The sequence below is a fragment of the Myotis yumanensis genome, unplaced genomic scaffold, assembly GCF_028538775.1.
Source record: "Myotis yumanensis isolate MYYU_CA2020_CCGP unplaced genomic scaffold, mMyoYum1.0.hap1 SCAF_11, whole genome shotgun sequence".
In the NCBI taxonomy this organism is placed as follows: domain Eukaryota; kingdom Metazoa; phylum Chordata; class Mammalia; order Chiroptera; family Vespertilionidae; genus Myotis; species Myotis yumanensis.
Window position 1 is genome coordinate 45,327,965 of NW_027223762.1, and position 17,661 is coordinate 45,345,625.

The following is a 17,661-nucleotide window of genomic DNA, read 5'->3' on the forward strand; positions in this document are numbered from 1 at the left end:
CCTCCTAATTAGGGCTTTCTAGTAAGTATTGCTCTTGACAGTCGTTGGTGGCTGCCTCCTCTTCAGCTCTATCTACACAATCTATACTAATAAAAAACTTTGGCACATCTACGCAATGGAATACTATGCTGCAGTAAAAAGGAAGGAACTCCTACCATTTGCAACAGCATGGATGGAGCTGGAGAGCATTATGCTAGTGAAATAAGTCAGTCAGAGAAAGATAAATATCACGTGATCTCACTCATTTGTGGATTATAATGAACAACATAAACTGGTGAACAAAAACAGATCCAGAGACAGAGAAGCATGGATCAGAGGGAAGGTAGGGGAGGGTAGGGGCAAGGGGGAGAGATCAACCAAAGGACTTGTATGCATGCATGTAAGCATAAGCAATGGCTGTAGACAACAGGGGGTGAGGGTGAGGGCAAGACTGGGGAGATGAGGGGACAATGGGGGCATAAAAACACATTTGTAATACCTTAATCAATAAAAATTTTTTTAAAAAAGCCTAGGTGACCGTCATGCCCTCATGTCATCACAAGATGGCTGCCCCACATCATCACAAGATGGCTGTCACAAAGATGGCCACCACAAGATGGCCACCCCATGTCATCACAAAATGGCCTCTCCCACATCATCACAAGATGGCCACCACAAGATGGCTGGCAGGGGAAGGCAGCTGTGGGTAATCAGGCCAGCAGGGGAGCAGTTAGGCATCAATTGGGCTTGCAGGGGAGCAATTAGGGGGTGATCAGGCTGGTAGGCAGAAGTGGTTCGGGGCAATCAGGCAGGCAGGCATGCAGGCGAGCAGTTAGGAGACAGCAGTCCTGGATTGTGAGCAGAGTGTCTGACTGCTGGTTTAGGCCCGATCCTGCAGGGACATCCCCCGAGGGGTCCCAGATTGGAGAGGGTGCAGGCTGGGCTGAGGGACACCCGTCCAGTGCATGAATTTCATGTACCAGGCCTCTAGTATCTATCATAAATGGAGTGAAATTTCTGGCTATTGTATGGCAACCTTCCTAGTTCCTGCATTAATATAGGCTCCCCTTTCTTCCCTTTTTCTTCTCCCTCTTCTCTTCCCCCTCTGGCTCCTCCTCCTTTTTTACGTTGTTCTCTCTCTTTTGGGGAGTTGGGTTAAGGGCTTGTTTTATGCCACCATCTTTCCCTGAAGTGTCAACAGTACTTTTTACTCTTGGTTTAACTGTTTTTCACCAACAGTAATGACAATACTAGGATCCCTGAGCTATACCTATAAAAGCAATGTGTGTCAGGGGAGATTAATTACAATAGCTAGCATAATCAATCCCGGTAACACAAATATACTGACACCCCCTTGGCCAAGGCCTGGGGCAGCTTGGCAAAGAATCCAGGCTTCTTTTATTTTTTTTTTTCCATTTGTGAAAGAATCAAGAACATGGAAAATTTGAGAAGTAACACTACGGGTACATTTTCTAACATTTCCCTTTTCCCTCTTATTCTCTGTCAGCCGATTTTCAATTTTCATTAGTATTAAAAAAAGTAAAGACTGTGTATAAATGAAATATTTCAGCTAATTCCTGATGGTGGGTCCTAACATACCAAAGCCAAAAATGCCATAATAGTGACAATGGCCCCCTGACCAGTTTGGCTCAGTGGATAGAGCATCGGCCTGCGGACTGGGGGGTCCCAGGTTTGATTCCAGTCAGGGGCATGTACCTTGTCTGCGGCACATCCCCAGTAGGGAATGTGCAGGAGGCAGCTGATCGATGTTTCTCTCTCATCGATGTTTCTAACTCTCTATCCCTCTCCTTCTCCCTTCCTCTCTGTAAAAAATCAATAAAATATATATTAAAAAAAATAGTGACAATGGCATGTTTTTTTTAGATATACATTTTTATTTATATTAGAAGTTATATTCTTTTCTTAAAATTTCTTTATTGGTTAGGTATTACAAATGTGTCCTCATTTCCCATTAACCCCCAACCTCCCTGCCCCCCCCCCCCACCAATGGCATGTTTTTATAGTTTTCGGGTATAACTGATGCTTATAGAGCATTATATTAGAGTTAATACATTCACATTCATGTACACATCCACACAGCTTCCAGGTAATTAGAGTCGTGAATGATCCTGTTCTCTGACATAAATCCCTTTCCCAGTATATTGGTAATATTTGCAATTCAACACAGTCATGGCTTACTTCATGCTAAAACCCACCACAATGTTAATTAACAGAAAATGACATATGACCAATATTAATAAATGAATCAGGGAAGCTGAAATTCCTCAGGCTGTTTAAGTCTCATTCTTCTGGATGCCTTTCTCATTTTTCACTCTCATTACAGACTTTTTCTTGGCCTTAGTGGTGAGCCCTCTGATAAAGAAAAATGTTGGTTCATTCATCTTTCTTGTCCTCAGGGGGTTGCCCTGCCTTCTGGGACCACTGCAGCCTAGGAGCCTGTATAGCATCCTTAAGAGTGGGCTTGACTAGGAATAATTTTGAAAGCTACTACACACTTCTCCTAGTTTTTCTTTAATTTTTCAATGACAGTTCACATTCAATATTATTCTATATTAGTTTCAGATGTACAGCATAGTGGTTAAAAAAATATGTACTTTATAGAGTGGTCCCCTGATATTTCAAGTACCTACCTAGCCCCATCCACAGTTATCACAATATTATTGACTATATTTTCTATTCTGAAATCTACATCTCTGTGACTATTCTGTAACTGCCAATTTGTATTTCTCAATCCCTTCACCTTTTTCACTCAGCACCCCCAGCGTTTGAATGTAGATGTATTAACTCTAATATAATGCTCTATAAGAACCAGTTATACCCCAAAACGATAAAAATATGCCATTGTCACTATTAGGGCATTTTTGTCTTTTGTATGTTAGGACCCATCATCAACAACTGTCAGTCTGTTCTCTATTTATGATTTTGTTTCTATTTCGCTTGTTGATTTTGTTCTCTAGAGTCTACATATAAGTGAAATCATATGCCTTTATCTGAGCTATCTATCTTAGCATAATCCCCTAGTTCCATCCACGCTGTCACAAAAGGCAAGATTTCATTCATTTTTTAATTTTTTTTATGGCTGAGTAGTATTCTATTGTGTATATGTACCACAGCTTTTTTATCTAGTCATCTATTGATGGGCCTTTCGGTTGTTTGGGAATGCAAATTGTTGCAACCCCCATGAAAAACAGTGTGTAGGTTCCTCAAAAAATTAAAAATGGAATTGCTGTAGAACTCAGCAATCCTACTTCTGGGAATATATCTGAAGAAACCTGAAAGAGTAATTTGAAAGACTATATGCACCCCTATGTTCATTGCAGCATTATTTACAACAGCCAAGACAGGGAACCACTCCTCCTAGTTTTATTTATTATTTTTTTTTTATTTTTTTTTTCATAGGACTTAGAGTTTATAATTTATTCTTTTTTTTCTTTTTTTTTCTTTTTTTAATTAAATTTTTATTGTTCAGATTACATTTGTTCCTCTTCCCCCCCCATAACTCCCCTCCTTCCAGTTACCACCTCACCCTCCGCCCTCACTCCCCACCCACTGTCGTCATCCATAGGTGCACGATTTTTGTCCAGTCTCTTCCCGAATCTCCCATTCCCCTTCCCCCCCCCAAGAATAGTCAGTCCATTCCCTTTCTATGTCCCTGATTCTATTATAATCACCAGTTCATTCTGTACATCAGATTATTTATTCACTTGATTCTTAGATTCACTTGTTGATAGATGCATGTTTGTTGTTCACAATTTGTATCTTTACCTTTTTCTTCTTCCTCTTCTTAAAGGATACCTTTCAGTATTTCGTATAATACTGGTTTAGTGGTGATGAACTCCTTTAGCTTTTCCTTGTCTGTGAAGCTCTTTATCTGACCTTCAATTCTGAATGATAGCTTTGCTGGATAAAGTAATCTTGGTTGTAGGTTCTTGGTATTCAGCACTTTGAATATTTCTTGCCATTTCCTTCTGGCCTGCAAAGTTTCTGTTGAGAAATCAGCTGACAGTCGTATGGGTATTCCCTTGTAGGTAATTGAGTCTCTTTCTCTTGCTGCTTTTAAGATTCTCTCTTTGTCTTTTGCTCTTGGCATTTTAATTATGATGTGTCTTGGTGTGGTCCTCTTTGGATTCCTTTTGTTTGGGGTTCTCTGCGCTTCCTGGAATTGTAAATCTATTTCTTTCACCAAGTAGGGCAAGTTTTCTGCCATTATTTCTTCAAATAGGTTTTCAATATCTTGCTCTCTCTCATCTTCTGGTACCCCTATTATTCTGATGTTGGTACGCTTGTAGCTGTCCCAGAGGCTCCTTACACTATCTTCACACTTTTGGATTCTTTTTTCATTTTGCTTTTCCAGTTGGGTGTTTTTTGCTTTCAAATCTTGGGTTTGATTCTTGTGCTCCTCTGGTCTGCTATTGGGTATAATATTCTTTATTTCAGTCCGTGTATGCTTACTTTCTAATTTCTTTATCGTAGCATCGAGGGTCTCATTAGTTTTCGTGAGGCTCTGCTCAAGTTTATAGCAAGCCCTCAAAATTGCGATTCTTAGCTCCATATCCTCCATTTCTGTCATGTTTTTTTGTCTCCGCATATTTTATTCTTTCTTGGTGCACCCCCTTGTGGTCTTTGTGCGCAGTCTTGTTCTAGCCAAGCCTTAATTGTTGTAGTTAACACTAGAGGGATTTGACCACCAGGCCGACTGGCTGTAGGAATCAGCTGTGTGGAAAACTTCAGTCCTCTGGGGAGGCGCTAGTCCAGCCTTTGCCTGAGGCGATCGGCAAATGGCTCTGCGCAGGGCCTGGGCGGGGCGGGCTCAACAGGGCGGGGGGAGGGAGCAGCTATGGCTGCTCTCAGTCCGTCTCCAGGGGCTCTGCCTCTCTGTCCCCACAACCGCTGCAAACCTCGGAGGGACCGTAGCCAGACAGTCCCGCTTCTCCCGTTTGAGTCTGGGTCCCTAGAGACTCGCCCGGATCTGTAGCCTAGAGTCTGAGACTCACTCCTGATTGAAAACGACAACCGCGTCCTCAGCCACCAGCCCGCTTTGCGCGCGCACCACCTCACCACCGCACCACCGTACCTTTAAATTTTCCACACTGCGCCTCCTCTAAGCCTCGTAATGCTGTTGTTTTTCCTTCTAGTTGAAGAGTCTCTCCTCAGCCAGCCTTCCTGTGGTTCTGGGTGATGTCCGTTCCGTCTTTTAGTTGTATTTTTGAAGTGGTTGTTCGAGGCAGCAAACTCCGGTGTTTACCTATGCCGCCATCTTGGTTTCTCTCCTCCTAGTTTTAATAGAACAGGGAGTTGCCGCATTTTGAAGGCTAAATGTTTCTTCTTCATGCTTTCATCTTTCTTTTACTGTGCTTTTTCTCCACAGGGAAGAGTTACTCTTGGTTGCCCATGAAATCTTTCTTCCTCATCAATCAACTGCACATTTATAGCACTTCCTGGGCTGTGTCACAATTTTGCAAGAGCAGCCACTGTTAAGCTGCCTGGTTGCTAATTACTGCTGGAGTAAATTACAAAATATGACAATATGGCACTAATAACAAGTTCACTTTCATGAGCTATAACATTAGCATACTTTTCTAACTGTGGACTGCAAACATAACCAGGGCCTGGCAGAGGGCACTGAACCAGTCCCCTCAGCTATCTGTGTATGTAGCGAGAAGGATCCCACTTTGAAGTGTGATGCCTTATCTTACTAGTCAGCTAAGAGAAACCACAGAATAGTCAACTTTCCAAGGAGAGGATTAGTTAACAAGATTATTAGCTAAATACACACACACATCTATGTGTATATATAATCACAAGCTGTAGAAACATGTTTGATGCCCCAGGAAATTGATTATGATATGGTAAGTAAATAAATAAATAGATTATAAGACATATATATAAATGACTCTTACATTATGAAAAAATGTTCAATCCCACCCTTTTTTTTTAATTTTTTTTTTTTGCTAAAAGTATTACAAAGGGTATTACATATGTGTCCTTCCCAGCGCCCCCCCCCCCCCCGCCCTTGACAATCCCCTGCCCTCCCTTATCCCACTCTTAATAAGAGACATGCAAAAATGAACTATAATGGGCCAAAATCTAAAAGCTTGATAATATACTCTGTTGGTGAGACTGTGGAGAAATAGGGACACTCACACATTGCTGGTGGAAATGTGAATTAGTACAATCCCATATAGAGGGCAAATATTACAGTTAAAATGGCATATATATTTGACTCAGGAATTCCATTGTTGGGGGTATTATGCTTCAGATAGCCTTGCATGACATATGTAAAGATTATTCATGGCAACACTGTGTAATAGCAAAAGGCTGGAGACAAACCAAAGTCCACCCAAAATGACTGGTTAAATAATATTGTACATTTATAAAGCGGAGCACTCTGTAGCTGAAGTAAAGACTAAAGAAACTCTTTATGAACTGATATGGAAAGATCTCTAAGATGAATTAAATTAAATTAAAAACAGGATCCAGAAAAATGTACATAATACACTATCTTTTGTTTTATAAAGAGGGAAACAATCTATATTAGTATTGCTTTGTATGAATATCAAACCTTTCAAAAGAAACTAAGAATAATATTTCAATGGAGATGGAATAAAATACTGGAAGGATATTCATCAAAATGTTAGAGCCTTGCCCTAACTGGTTTGGCTCAGTGGATAGAGCGTCGGCCTGCAGACATGAAAGGTCCCAGGTTCGATTCCGGTCAAGGGCATGTACCTTGGTTGTGGGCACATCCCCAGCAGGGGGTGTGCAGGAGGCAGCTGATCAATGTTTCTCTCTCATCGATGTTTCTAACTCTCTATCCCTCTCTCTTCCTCTCTGTAAAAAATCAATAAGATAAATTTAAAAAAATGTTAGAGCCTTTCATAAATAATGGGAATATGGGTGATTAAAGAAATTATAGGAATTTTCACTGCACTCCATAATGCATAGTTTTAAGTGTAATATAACGTTTTAAATGATTTTGCAAGAATACAAACCAAGTTTATCTGTAGCATTTTGTAGCCCAGAGGTACATGCTTATGAATATAGAAGCAAGGGGTGAGGGCTGTGGAGACTGTCTGGGCCTTATTCTCTGGTTAACACTGGTCACATCCCTCCTGGGAAAAGCATTTGTCTGTACCCCCTTAGGACAGTTGGGAAAATTCCAGGCGGACTGGAGCATAGGAGTCAGCAAGGCAAAATGCAGAGGTCAAATAAATATGAGAATGGCTGGGCCCATCCACACTGTCATATCAGAGGTAAGTACTTATGAATAATGTCATTCCAGGCAAAGCCCACAGAAGATAATTTCTTACGGAGAAACTGTTGGGGTTATCCCAATGAAAGCAGCTTCCTGAGAGCTTGTAAAAGCAAAATTCTTTAAACAGCATTTAATTGTAAGTGTAAAAATCATGAAACATACATTTCAGAAAAAAGGCATACACCAAATTACCTGGTATAATAAGTAACCTTTAAGCAACCACTCATGCTACTACCACTGAGCTCCAGAACTCTCACACATTGCTGGTGGAAATGTGAATTAGTACAATCCCATATAGAGAGCAAATATTACAGTTAAAATGTAATATTTTACATTCTGAGCTCCAGAAATATAATGCCATCCCTTCAGAAGAACTTCTCAGTGTCCCTTCTTGATCACACCCTATCCCTCCCCCGAGAGAAAAATCACTGTCCTCACTTTCGTGGCGATGACTTCTTTGCTTCATTTATAGTTTTACAACCTACTTATGCACTCTTAAAGATACGCTTTCATTTTGCCTGTCTTAAAACGTTGTCTATAAGAGCCATCCACATTGCATGGAGTTATATTTTATTCATTCTATTAACTATATAGTATTCCGTTACATGCTTGTGCCACAGTTTTTTTAATTTACCCTACTGATGATGGATATTTGGACTATTTCCAGGCTGGGGCATCAAGAACAATGCTGATAAAATGAACAATATACTAGGTGTATTTGGGTGCATACACCCATGAGTTTTTCTAAGGTCATTATCCCTGAGTGAAATTGGGAGGTCCTAGGGTATAAATAGCTTCCCCCCCCCCCCCCTACTACAAAACGTTTTCCAATGTGGTTTTATCAATATACACTTCTCTTAGCAGTCTACAAAGTTCTCACTGTCCCTCATCATCACCAAAAGTTCTAAATGCTTAGTTCAGTCAGGCTTTTTAACATTTGCTAGTCTAGTAGGTGTGCAGTAAGAGCTCATGGTTTTAATTTGCATTTCACCAGTGATGAATGAAGTTGTATGCCTCTCCATATGTTAATTGGTCATTTGGATATTTCCTTTTGTGAAGCAGATGTTCAAAACTTTTGCCTGTTCTTTTATTGGATTGCCTTCTTTTAATACTGCTTAATTTAATCCATGTATTAATAAAGAGTCTAAATGATGAATAATCAGGGTTGGAGGCTCACCACACAGCCAGAGAGGGCAAATGCAGCAACTTACGATTTTTTAGAAAATACCTCTTTATATAATTAGCTGGCCCAAATTATTAATTGGATGATTTGGGCCTAAGCATCTGCCCACCACCCTGTCTGCTGCCAGTCATCTTCTCATGCACCCGGGTCAATGTATAATGCCAAGAACAATAATTAACATTCACCGGACTCTTACCAGGTGCCTGGTGCTGGGCAAAGCATGTATCTTATTTGTCTCTCTCTACCTCTGTTAGGCTTAGAGGCTTAAATAACCACTATGACTCAACTAGAGACTGAAATGGCTGAAAGTTGATCCCCCATCTAACTACTTATACTCGTTATTATCCTGCCTCAAAACAAAGTTTCCTTCTGGTTCCAAATTCAGGATTGACCTGTACTGTGGGGACGGCAATCATTTCTAACAGAAGAGAATATAACCAAGTACTTAGTTTCGAGCTGGAAAAATTTAAATTCCTTAAAATTATAACACAATGATTATGAAGGGTACTGACATACAGAAAGTAGGTTTACCTGAAGCTTCTTATGTCCTTGACTTATGTCTGCATCACAACCCATATGTGAATGGCAAATACGGATTCTTTCAACATACTGCTGCATTCATAAACATTTTATTCATCTCGAAAAGGTAAAATCCACATGTCCTAATCCGGACTTACGTTTTAGGATAAAAACCATGAAATAAACAATGATAGCAAACCTACCCACACATGCAGCAGCAGCAGCAGCGACCCTACACTCTCCGAGCAAGGAAGAGGACAGCCCAGCACGCTGAGTTGGGTCTCAAGGGGACTTTCTACTCATTAACAAGCATACCACAGCAAAATGTTCAAAAGCAAAACACTGATTTCTTGGACAAGCCCCCCAGAGATCTGTGGGAAAGTAAACTTTTATTTCCAAGTTCAACTGTGAATTTGTTGGAAGCTAAAAGAACTGTGCGTATTTGAAACCAAACTTGTAGAAAGGTGATCCGACTTTGAAAAGATTGTGATGACTAAGAGCTGAGCTGTGACATAGATGCATCGAACAGACTGTCGTACCTCAGAGGGAAGGCCGGGGAGGGAGGATGGGTGGGAGGAGGTTAACCAGAGAACGTGTATGCATATATGCATAAGCCATGGACACAGGTAATAGCGCAGTGAAGACCTGGGATGGGGGGCGGGGGCGCACTAGAAAGGGTCAATGGGGGATAAAGAGGAGCATATGTAATACTTTTAACAATAAAGATTAAAAAACCAAAAACAAACTGTATTCCATGAAGTAGATGGCAGTTTTTGAAGCAGCTCATATAAGAAACTTTAATTCAGAGGGTTTCCCCCACGTTTGAGGGAACCTTCTGGATTGATCGTGCTCCTGGGTCCTGTATGGCTTGGAAAGCTATGTTCTTTCTCCCACCAAGACCCTGCTCAGGCCTGTAGTTTTGTTTGAAAGAATAATTTTCGGGCGGCGATATAGGCAGACGCGTCCCAGGTCTTGTCCCGGAGCAAACGGAGTAAGCAGCTGAAACTAATAACACCCACCCCGAATTGGCAAATTTACTCAGCTGGTGAGACGGTTTGCAGCCGGGAAGGGCAGACCTCCCCTGGAAAGGTTAAAAACCAGGGATCTGGGCAGGAAAGTTTGCCAGACCTGAGCCCAGAGGGTCGGAGGGAGACCGCATGGCAGACAGCCGCGTCTCTTGGGACAGACACAGACCCTGACCAGGGTAAGGAGTTCCGCGGGTTTGCTGGCGCCAGGAGATTTGAGATTTGGATTTTGTGATTGCGGAGAACTGAGACTAAAGGGGGCATCCTGAGGAACTGATCAGACCATGCAGTGCCCATAAGAGAGGAGCGTTTCCCAGACCATGCAGTGCTGATCCAAGCAACAGGAGCCCCCTGATCACCGCAGCCTCCTGATCACCACAGCCTCCTGATCACCACACCCTCTGTCTGTGGAACAGCAGCTGTACGTGAAGCCTCCCCCCACCAGCCAGAAGAGCCAACACAGCTGTGAACAACACCCACCAGAGGAGCTGCTGCCAACTGGAAAGCAGCAACCACAACCCAAGGAGCCCCTGCCACCCAGGGAGCAGCCACTGAACATCTCAACATCTACATATGTCAGCGAGATCAAACATGGGTAGGCAAAGAAACCCCCAAAGGAAAGAAAAGGAGGACTCGCCAGAAAAGCAGCTAAGTGAGACAGAGATATGCAACATGACGGAAAAAGAATTCAGAATAAGGTTCCTAGAGTACATGCACCAGATGTTCAAGAAGCAAGAAGAAACAGATGAAAAACTCAACTACTTATGCAAGAAGCTAGAAGAAACAGATGAAAAAATCAACAACTTAAGTAAGTCCCAAGAAGAAATGAAGAGTGACATAGCTTCAATAAAAAACTCCATTGAAAGTATCAACAGTAGACTGGGAGAAGCGGAGGACCGAATTAGTGAATTAGAAGACAAGGAAGCAAAACACACTCAAACTGTACGGCAAATGGAGAAAAAACTTAAAAGACAGGAGGAGAGCCTAAGGGAGCTTTGGGACAACATGAAACGAAACAACATACGAATAATAGGGGTGCCAGAACAACAGAAAGATGAACATGGATTAGAAAACCTATTCGAAGAAATAATATCAGAAAACTTCCCTGAGGTGGGGAAGAAAAAAGTCACACAAGCCCAGAGAGTCCCAAACAAGGTGAACCCGAAAAGACCCACACCAAGACACATCATAATTACCATGGCAAATGTTCAGGATAAAGAGAGAATCTTACAGGCTGCAAGAGAGAGACGGAAAGTAACATACAAGGGATCTCCCATTAGATTATCAAATGATTTCTCAACAGAAACACATCAGGCCAGAAAAGAATGGACGGAAATCTACAAAGTGATGCAAAGCAAAGGACTGAATCCAAGAATACTCTATCCAGCAAGGCTATCATTCAAAATTGAAGGGGAAATAAGAAGCTTCACAGACAAAAAAGGGCTAAGGGAGTTTATCACCACCAAGCCAGCCATGCAAGAAATGCTAAAGGGACTGGTGTAAAAAGAAGAAATATCAAGCTCAGAAAGAAAACAGCCACACACACACACAAAAAAAGAAATGGCTACAAACAAGTACCTTTCAATAATAACTTTATATGTAAATGGACTAAATGCTCCAACCAAAAGACATCGAGTGGCTGAATGGATAAAAAAACATGACCCATACATCTGCTGTCTACAAGAGACCCACCTCATTAGAAGGGACTCACACAGACTGAAAGTGAAGGGATGGAAAAATATCTTTCACGCAAATGGAAAGGAAAAGAAAGCTGGGGTAGCAATACTTATATCTGACAAAATACATCTCAAAGTGAAGGCCATAACCAGAGATAAGGAAGGCCACTTCATAATACTAAAGGGATCAATACAACAAGAAGATATAACCCTGGTAAACATATATGCACCCAATGCAGGAGCACCCACATACATAAGAAAACTTCTGGAAGATATCAGGGGAGAGATCGACAACAATACAATCATAGTAGGGGACTTTAATACACCACTGACATCACTGGATAAATCCGCTAGACAAAAACTCAGCAAAGAAACAGCAATCCTAAATGACTCACTAGATCAGATGGACTTAATTGACATCTTCAGAACACTTCACCCCACAGCTGCGGAATATACATTCCTCTCAGGTGCTCATGGGACATATTCAAAAATAGACCACATATTGGGTCACAAGCAAAGTCTCCACAAATTCAAGAAGATTGAAATCATAAAAAGCTTCTTCGCAGACCACGATGGCATAATGTTAGAAATAAACTACAATAAAAACAACCCAAAATACTCAAACACTTGGAAGCTGAATAGCATGTTATTAAATATTGATTGGGTTACCGATGACATCAAAGAAGAAATTAAAAACATCCTGGACACTAATGACAATGAAAACACAACAATCCAAAACCTCTGGGACACAATGAAAGCAGTCCTGAGAGGAAAGTTTATAGCTCTACAGGCCTATCTCAAAAAACAAGAAAAAATGGTAGTCAATCATCTAACTCTACAACTCAAAGAATTAGAAAGAGAGCAACAAGAAAACCCTAGAGTGAGCAGAAGGAAGGAGATAATAAAGATTAGAGCAGAAATCAATGAAATAGAGACCAAAAAAACAATACAGAAAATCAATGAAACCAAGAGCTGGTTCTTTGAAAGGATAAACAAGATTGACAAACCCCTAGCCAGGCTCACCAAGAAGCAAAGAGAGAGGTCCCAAATAAACCAAATCAGAAATGATAGAGGCGAAATAACAACAGACCCCACAGAAATACAAATGATTGTTAAACAATACTACGGGCAACTCTACTCCAACAAACTAGACAACCTGGAGGAAATGGACAAATTCCTAGAAAAATACAACATTCCAAAACTCAATCAGGAAGAATCTAAAAACCTCAATAGGCCAATAACTATGGAAGAAATTGAAGCAGTCATCAGAAAGCTTCCAGCAAACAAAAGCCCAGGGCCAGACGGCTTCACAGGGGAGTTCTACCAAACATTCAAGGAAGAACTAAAACCTACCCTCCTCAGACTACTACAAAAAATTCAAGAGGAAGGAACACTTCCAAGCTCATTCTACGAAGCCAGCATCACCCTAATACCAAAACCAGGTAAAGACATCACAATGAAAGAGAATTACAGGCCAATATCCCTCATGAACATAGATGCCAAAATCCTCAAAAAAATCTTAGCAAATCGGATCCAGCAGTACATCAGAAGGATCATACACCATGACCAAGTAGGATTTATCCCAGAGATGCAAGGATGGTACAACATCCGTAAATCAATAAATGTGATAGATCACATAAACAAATTGAAAGAAAAAAACCACATGGTCATATCAATTGATGCAGAAAAAGCATTTGACAAAATCCAACACCCATTTTTGATAAAAACTCTCAGAAAGGTGGGAATAGAAGGATCATACCTCAACATAATAAAAGCCATATATGACAGGCCCACAGCCAACATCATACTCAATGGACAAAAACTAACACCATTTCCCCTAAGAACAGGAACAAGACAGGGATGCCCACTCTCACCACTCCTGTTCAACATAGTACTGGAAGTATTAGCCATTGCAATTAGGCAAGAAGAAGAAATAAAAGGCATCCAAATTGGAAAAGAGGAAGTAAAACTGTCCTTATTTGCAGATGACATGATATTATACATACAAAACCCTAGAGACTCCATCAAAAAGCTACTAGACTTAATACATGAATTTGGCAATGTAGCAGGATACAAAATTAACCCCAAGAAATCTGGGGCATTTCTATACACCAATAGTGAACTTTCAGAAAGGGAGATCAGAAAAACAATCCCATTTACCATCGCACCAAAAAAATTAAGATACCTAGGAATAAACTTAACTAAAGAGGTTAAAGACCTCTACTCAGAAAACTACAGGACGTTGAAAAAAGAGATAGAGGAAGACATAAACAGATGGAAGAACATACCATGTTCTTGGATTGGTAGAATCAACATCATTAAAATGTCCATACTACCCAAAGCAATCTATACATTCAACGCACTTCCCATTAAAATACCAATGGCCTTCTTCAAAGATCTAGAACGAACTCTCCAAAAATTCATCTGGAATAAAAAAAGACCCCGAATAGCTGCAACGATCCTGAGAAAGAACAAAGTAGGTGGGATCTCAATGCCAGATATCAAGCTGTATTACAAAGCCACTGTTCTCAAAACTGCCTGGTACTGGCACAAGAACAGACATATAGATCAGTGGAATAGAATAGAGAGTCCAGAAATTAGCCCGAACCAATATGCTCAATTAATTTTTGACAAAGGAGGCATGAACATACAATGGAGCCAAGATAGTCTCTTCAATAAATGGTGTTGGGAAAATTGGACAGATATATGCAAGAAAATGAAACTAGAGCACCAACTTACACCATACACAAGAATAAACTCAAAATGGATAAAGGACTTAAATGTACGACAGGAAACCATAAAAATTCTAGAAGAATACAAAGGCAACAAAATCTCAGACATATGCCAAAACAATTTCTTCACTGATACAGCTCCTAGGGCAGTTGAAACTAAAGAGAAAATGAACAAATGGGACTACATCAAAATAAAAAGCTTCTGCACAGCAAAAGAAACCATCAACAAAACAACAAGAAAACCCACCTCGTGGGAAAACATATTTGCCAACGTCATATCTGATAAGGGCTTAATCTCCAAAATTTATAGGGAACTCATACAACTTAACAAAAAGAAGATAAACAATCCAATCAAAAAATGGGCAAAGGATCTAAATAGACACCTTTCAAAAGAGGACATTCAGAAAGCCAAGAGACATATGAAAACATGCTCAAAGTCACTAATCATCCGAGAGATGCAAATCAAAACAACAATGAGGTACCATCTCACACCTGTCAGAATGGCCATCATCAACAAATCAACAAACGACAAGTGCTGGAGAGGATGTGGAGAAAAAGGAACACTTGTGCACTGCTGGTGGGAATGCAGACTGGTGCAGCCACTATGGAAGGCAGTATGGAGGTTCCTCAAAAAATTGGAAATGGAACTCCCATTTGATCCTGTGATCCCACTTCTAGGAATATATCCCAAGAAACCAGAAACACCAATCAGAAAGGATATATGCACCCAGATGTTCATAGCAGCACAATTCACCATAGCTAAGATCTGGAAACAGCCTAAGTGCCCATCAGTAGATGAATGGATTAGAAAACTGTGGTACATCTACACGATGGAATACTATGCTGCTGTTAAAAAGAAGGAACTCCTACCATTTGCAACAGCATGGATGGAACTGGAGAGCATTATGCTAAGTGAAACAAGCCAGTCAATGAAGGAAAAATACCACATGATCTCACTCATTCATGGATAATAAAGACCATTACAAACTTTTGAACAATAATAGATACAGAGGCAGAGCTGCCTCAAACTGATTGTCAAACTGCAGTGGGAAGGCCAGAGAGAGTTGGGGGGCAGGAGGGAGGGGAGTAAGAGATCAACCGAAGGACTTGTATGCATGCATATAAGCATAACTAATGGACATAAGACACTGGGGGGTAAGGGAGGGTAGGGGTTTGTCAAGGGCGGGGGGCGAAAAAGGACACTTATGTAATACCCTTTGTAATACTTTAAGCGAAAAAAAAAATGAAAAAAAAAAAAAAAAAGAATAATTTTCAGTCCCTTCTGGGCTGAGCATTGATCGTCCCTCAACCCCCCACTGTTGGGTCGATTAAATCCCACTGTTTGCCTCACACTGTGCAAGAGGGCAGATGGCATTCTGTGGCTTACAGTGGTCGGCAAACTCATTAGTCAACAGAGCCAAATATCAACAGTACAACGATTGAAATTTCTTTTGAGAGCCAAATTTTTTAAACTGATATGGAAAGTTTGCCGACCACTTCTCAGAAGTTCCGAGGCAAAGAAATGCAGGCATTGCAGGGCAGAGTCACTGATAAAAGGCAGGAAGAATATGAAGGGCACCCAAAGGGTCTGCCAGAACAGTATTCAGGTCTTTCATTTTAATTTTCTTTCAAAGTCCAGAATAATATTTGGGACATAATAGTCCCCTGATACCGATGGACACATAGACCCAATATCAGAGTGGTATTGAAGAGTGCTTACAGATACACATTAAATCCTAACCGATAAAAGAATGTGGAAAGAAAGAAGGAACAAGAAAGGGTGAAGAGACACCAGGGAGTCATCTCTACTCACACTTTCTCGTAAACCTTGTTGGCATATTCTGGCCACTGGATCATGCACACCACTCTGTTGGGCATGGTCATCGTGGTTGCGAAGTAGCCCTGGGGGAAGGCCAGCAGGAGAGCCAGGACCCAGATGACAAAGATGACCACCTTAGTGGCTGTTCCTGTCAGCCGGGGCTTGAGGGGATGGATGATGGCCATGTACCTGGAACAGAGAAGAAAGGACAAAGTTCCGACTTAGTCACCAAAATCTACATTAGATTATGTATTGTTCCTCCCAAGGAAAACTTCCCGAAAACCCTTGACTCCTGGTGAGTTTTATAACTATTTTCTTTTAAAAATTAAATTAAATATTTTTTCATCACCATTTATCTCCCCATCCCCTCTTCCACCTCCACTCACCCCTCTCACCCCCAATCATCACCTGTTACAACTATTTTCTAATACCTCTTTCATAGTCTATCCATAAGCATTATGATTCTTGTGACATTAAAATACTAAATCCATAAGAAAAATAAGGCAGAGTTTCTATTTCAGATCCCACCAAGCAACATTCCAGGAGAGATGTTTTCATCATAGAAACGCTGAAGCTAGGGGCACGATGTCCAAGTATAGGTCAGTGGCTTACAGCAAATCAGAAGAAAACAACCAACGTCATAAATGTATTCAATATAAAGACTATCTTTTTCCTTTTTGGAAAAAGGAATAATGGTGATAGAAAAGGTAGTTTTTAAAGTCCTCGAGCGGCAATTAAAAGGCTAGCAATCCCCCATCAGTCCATACAATCCTGGAGATATCCTCATCAATTCTTTGAAACATCTAGAAGACAGTGTGTGATAACAACCCTTTGCTTCATGAGAAGGGAGAAAGTCTCCACCTGCTGAGACGGACACACTAGAGCCTGTGAAAGGACAGGGTCCATGAAAGCTCCTTGCAGGAAGAGGAAGGGGAAGCAAAGTGAATGATGCCTCAGGGCCTGGGGCCCTTCCTCCATCTCTCACACCTGGGACCTGGCACTCAGTGTGTGCACGCGTTTGCATTTGCGTGCAGCCTCTGAGGGACAGTGCACCTTTTAGGAATAAGAAACATTTTAATCAGCATTTCATATCAGTTATCATCACATCAATGCTGCCTCCTCCATTTAAAAAAAGGCATATTCTTTTGTGTGTTTTTCTTGCAAAGTGTATGGATCCATTCCTTAAAATATGCATGCATTTTGTTCAGAGTAGGAATGAGGTCTTACACTGCCTTTGGCGTTTAAATATTATCTGGTAAATCCTCAGAATGGTGCATTTGATTCTCAGACACGCAGGTGTTTCTGGCTTCCAGGGACAAGAATGGTCAATGGAGACTTAAAAAAGGAGTAGACAGCAGCACAGGTGTCAGCTGCCTCCACATAATTCCACAGAATTCTTTCTCTACACTCTTTGGACTTCTAGGATCTCGAGGCCAGAACTGGGTTACAAGT

General features: G+C 41.0%; 1 protein-coding gene across 1 annotated transcript in view; it reads right to left on the minus strand.

Annotated features, from left to right (window-relative positions):
- TACR1 (tachykinin receptor 1) overlaps window positions 1-17,661 on the minus strand; it is a 139,721-nt gene that overhangs the window by 55,907 nt on the left and 66,153 nt on the right. Inside the window, exon 2 of the mRNA XM_070429561.1 lies at window positions 16,204-16,398. Coding sequence (XP_070285662.1) covers window positions 16,204-16,398 — 195 coding nt within the window. The remainder of the gene's footprint in view (window positions 1-16,203; window positions 16,399-17,661) is intronic.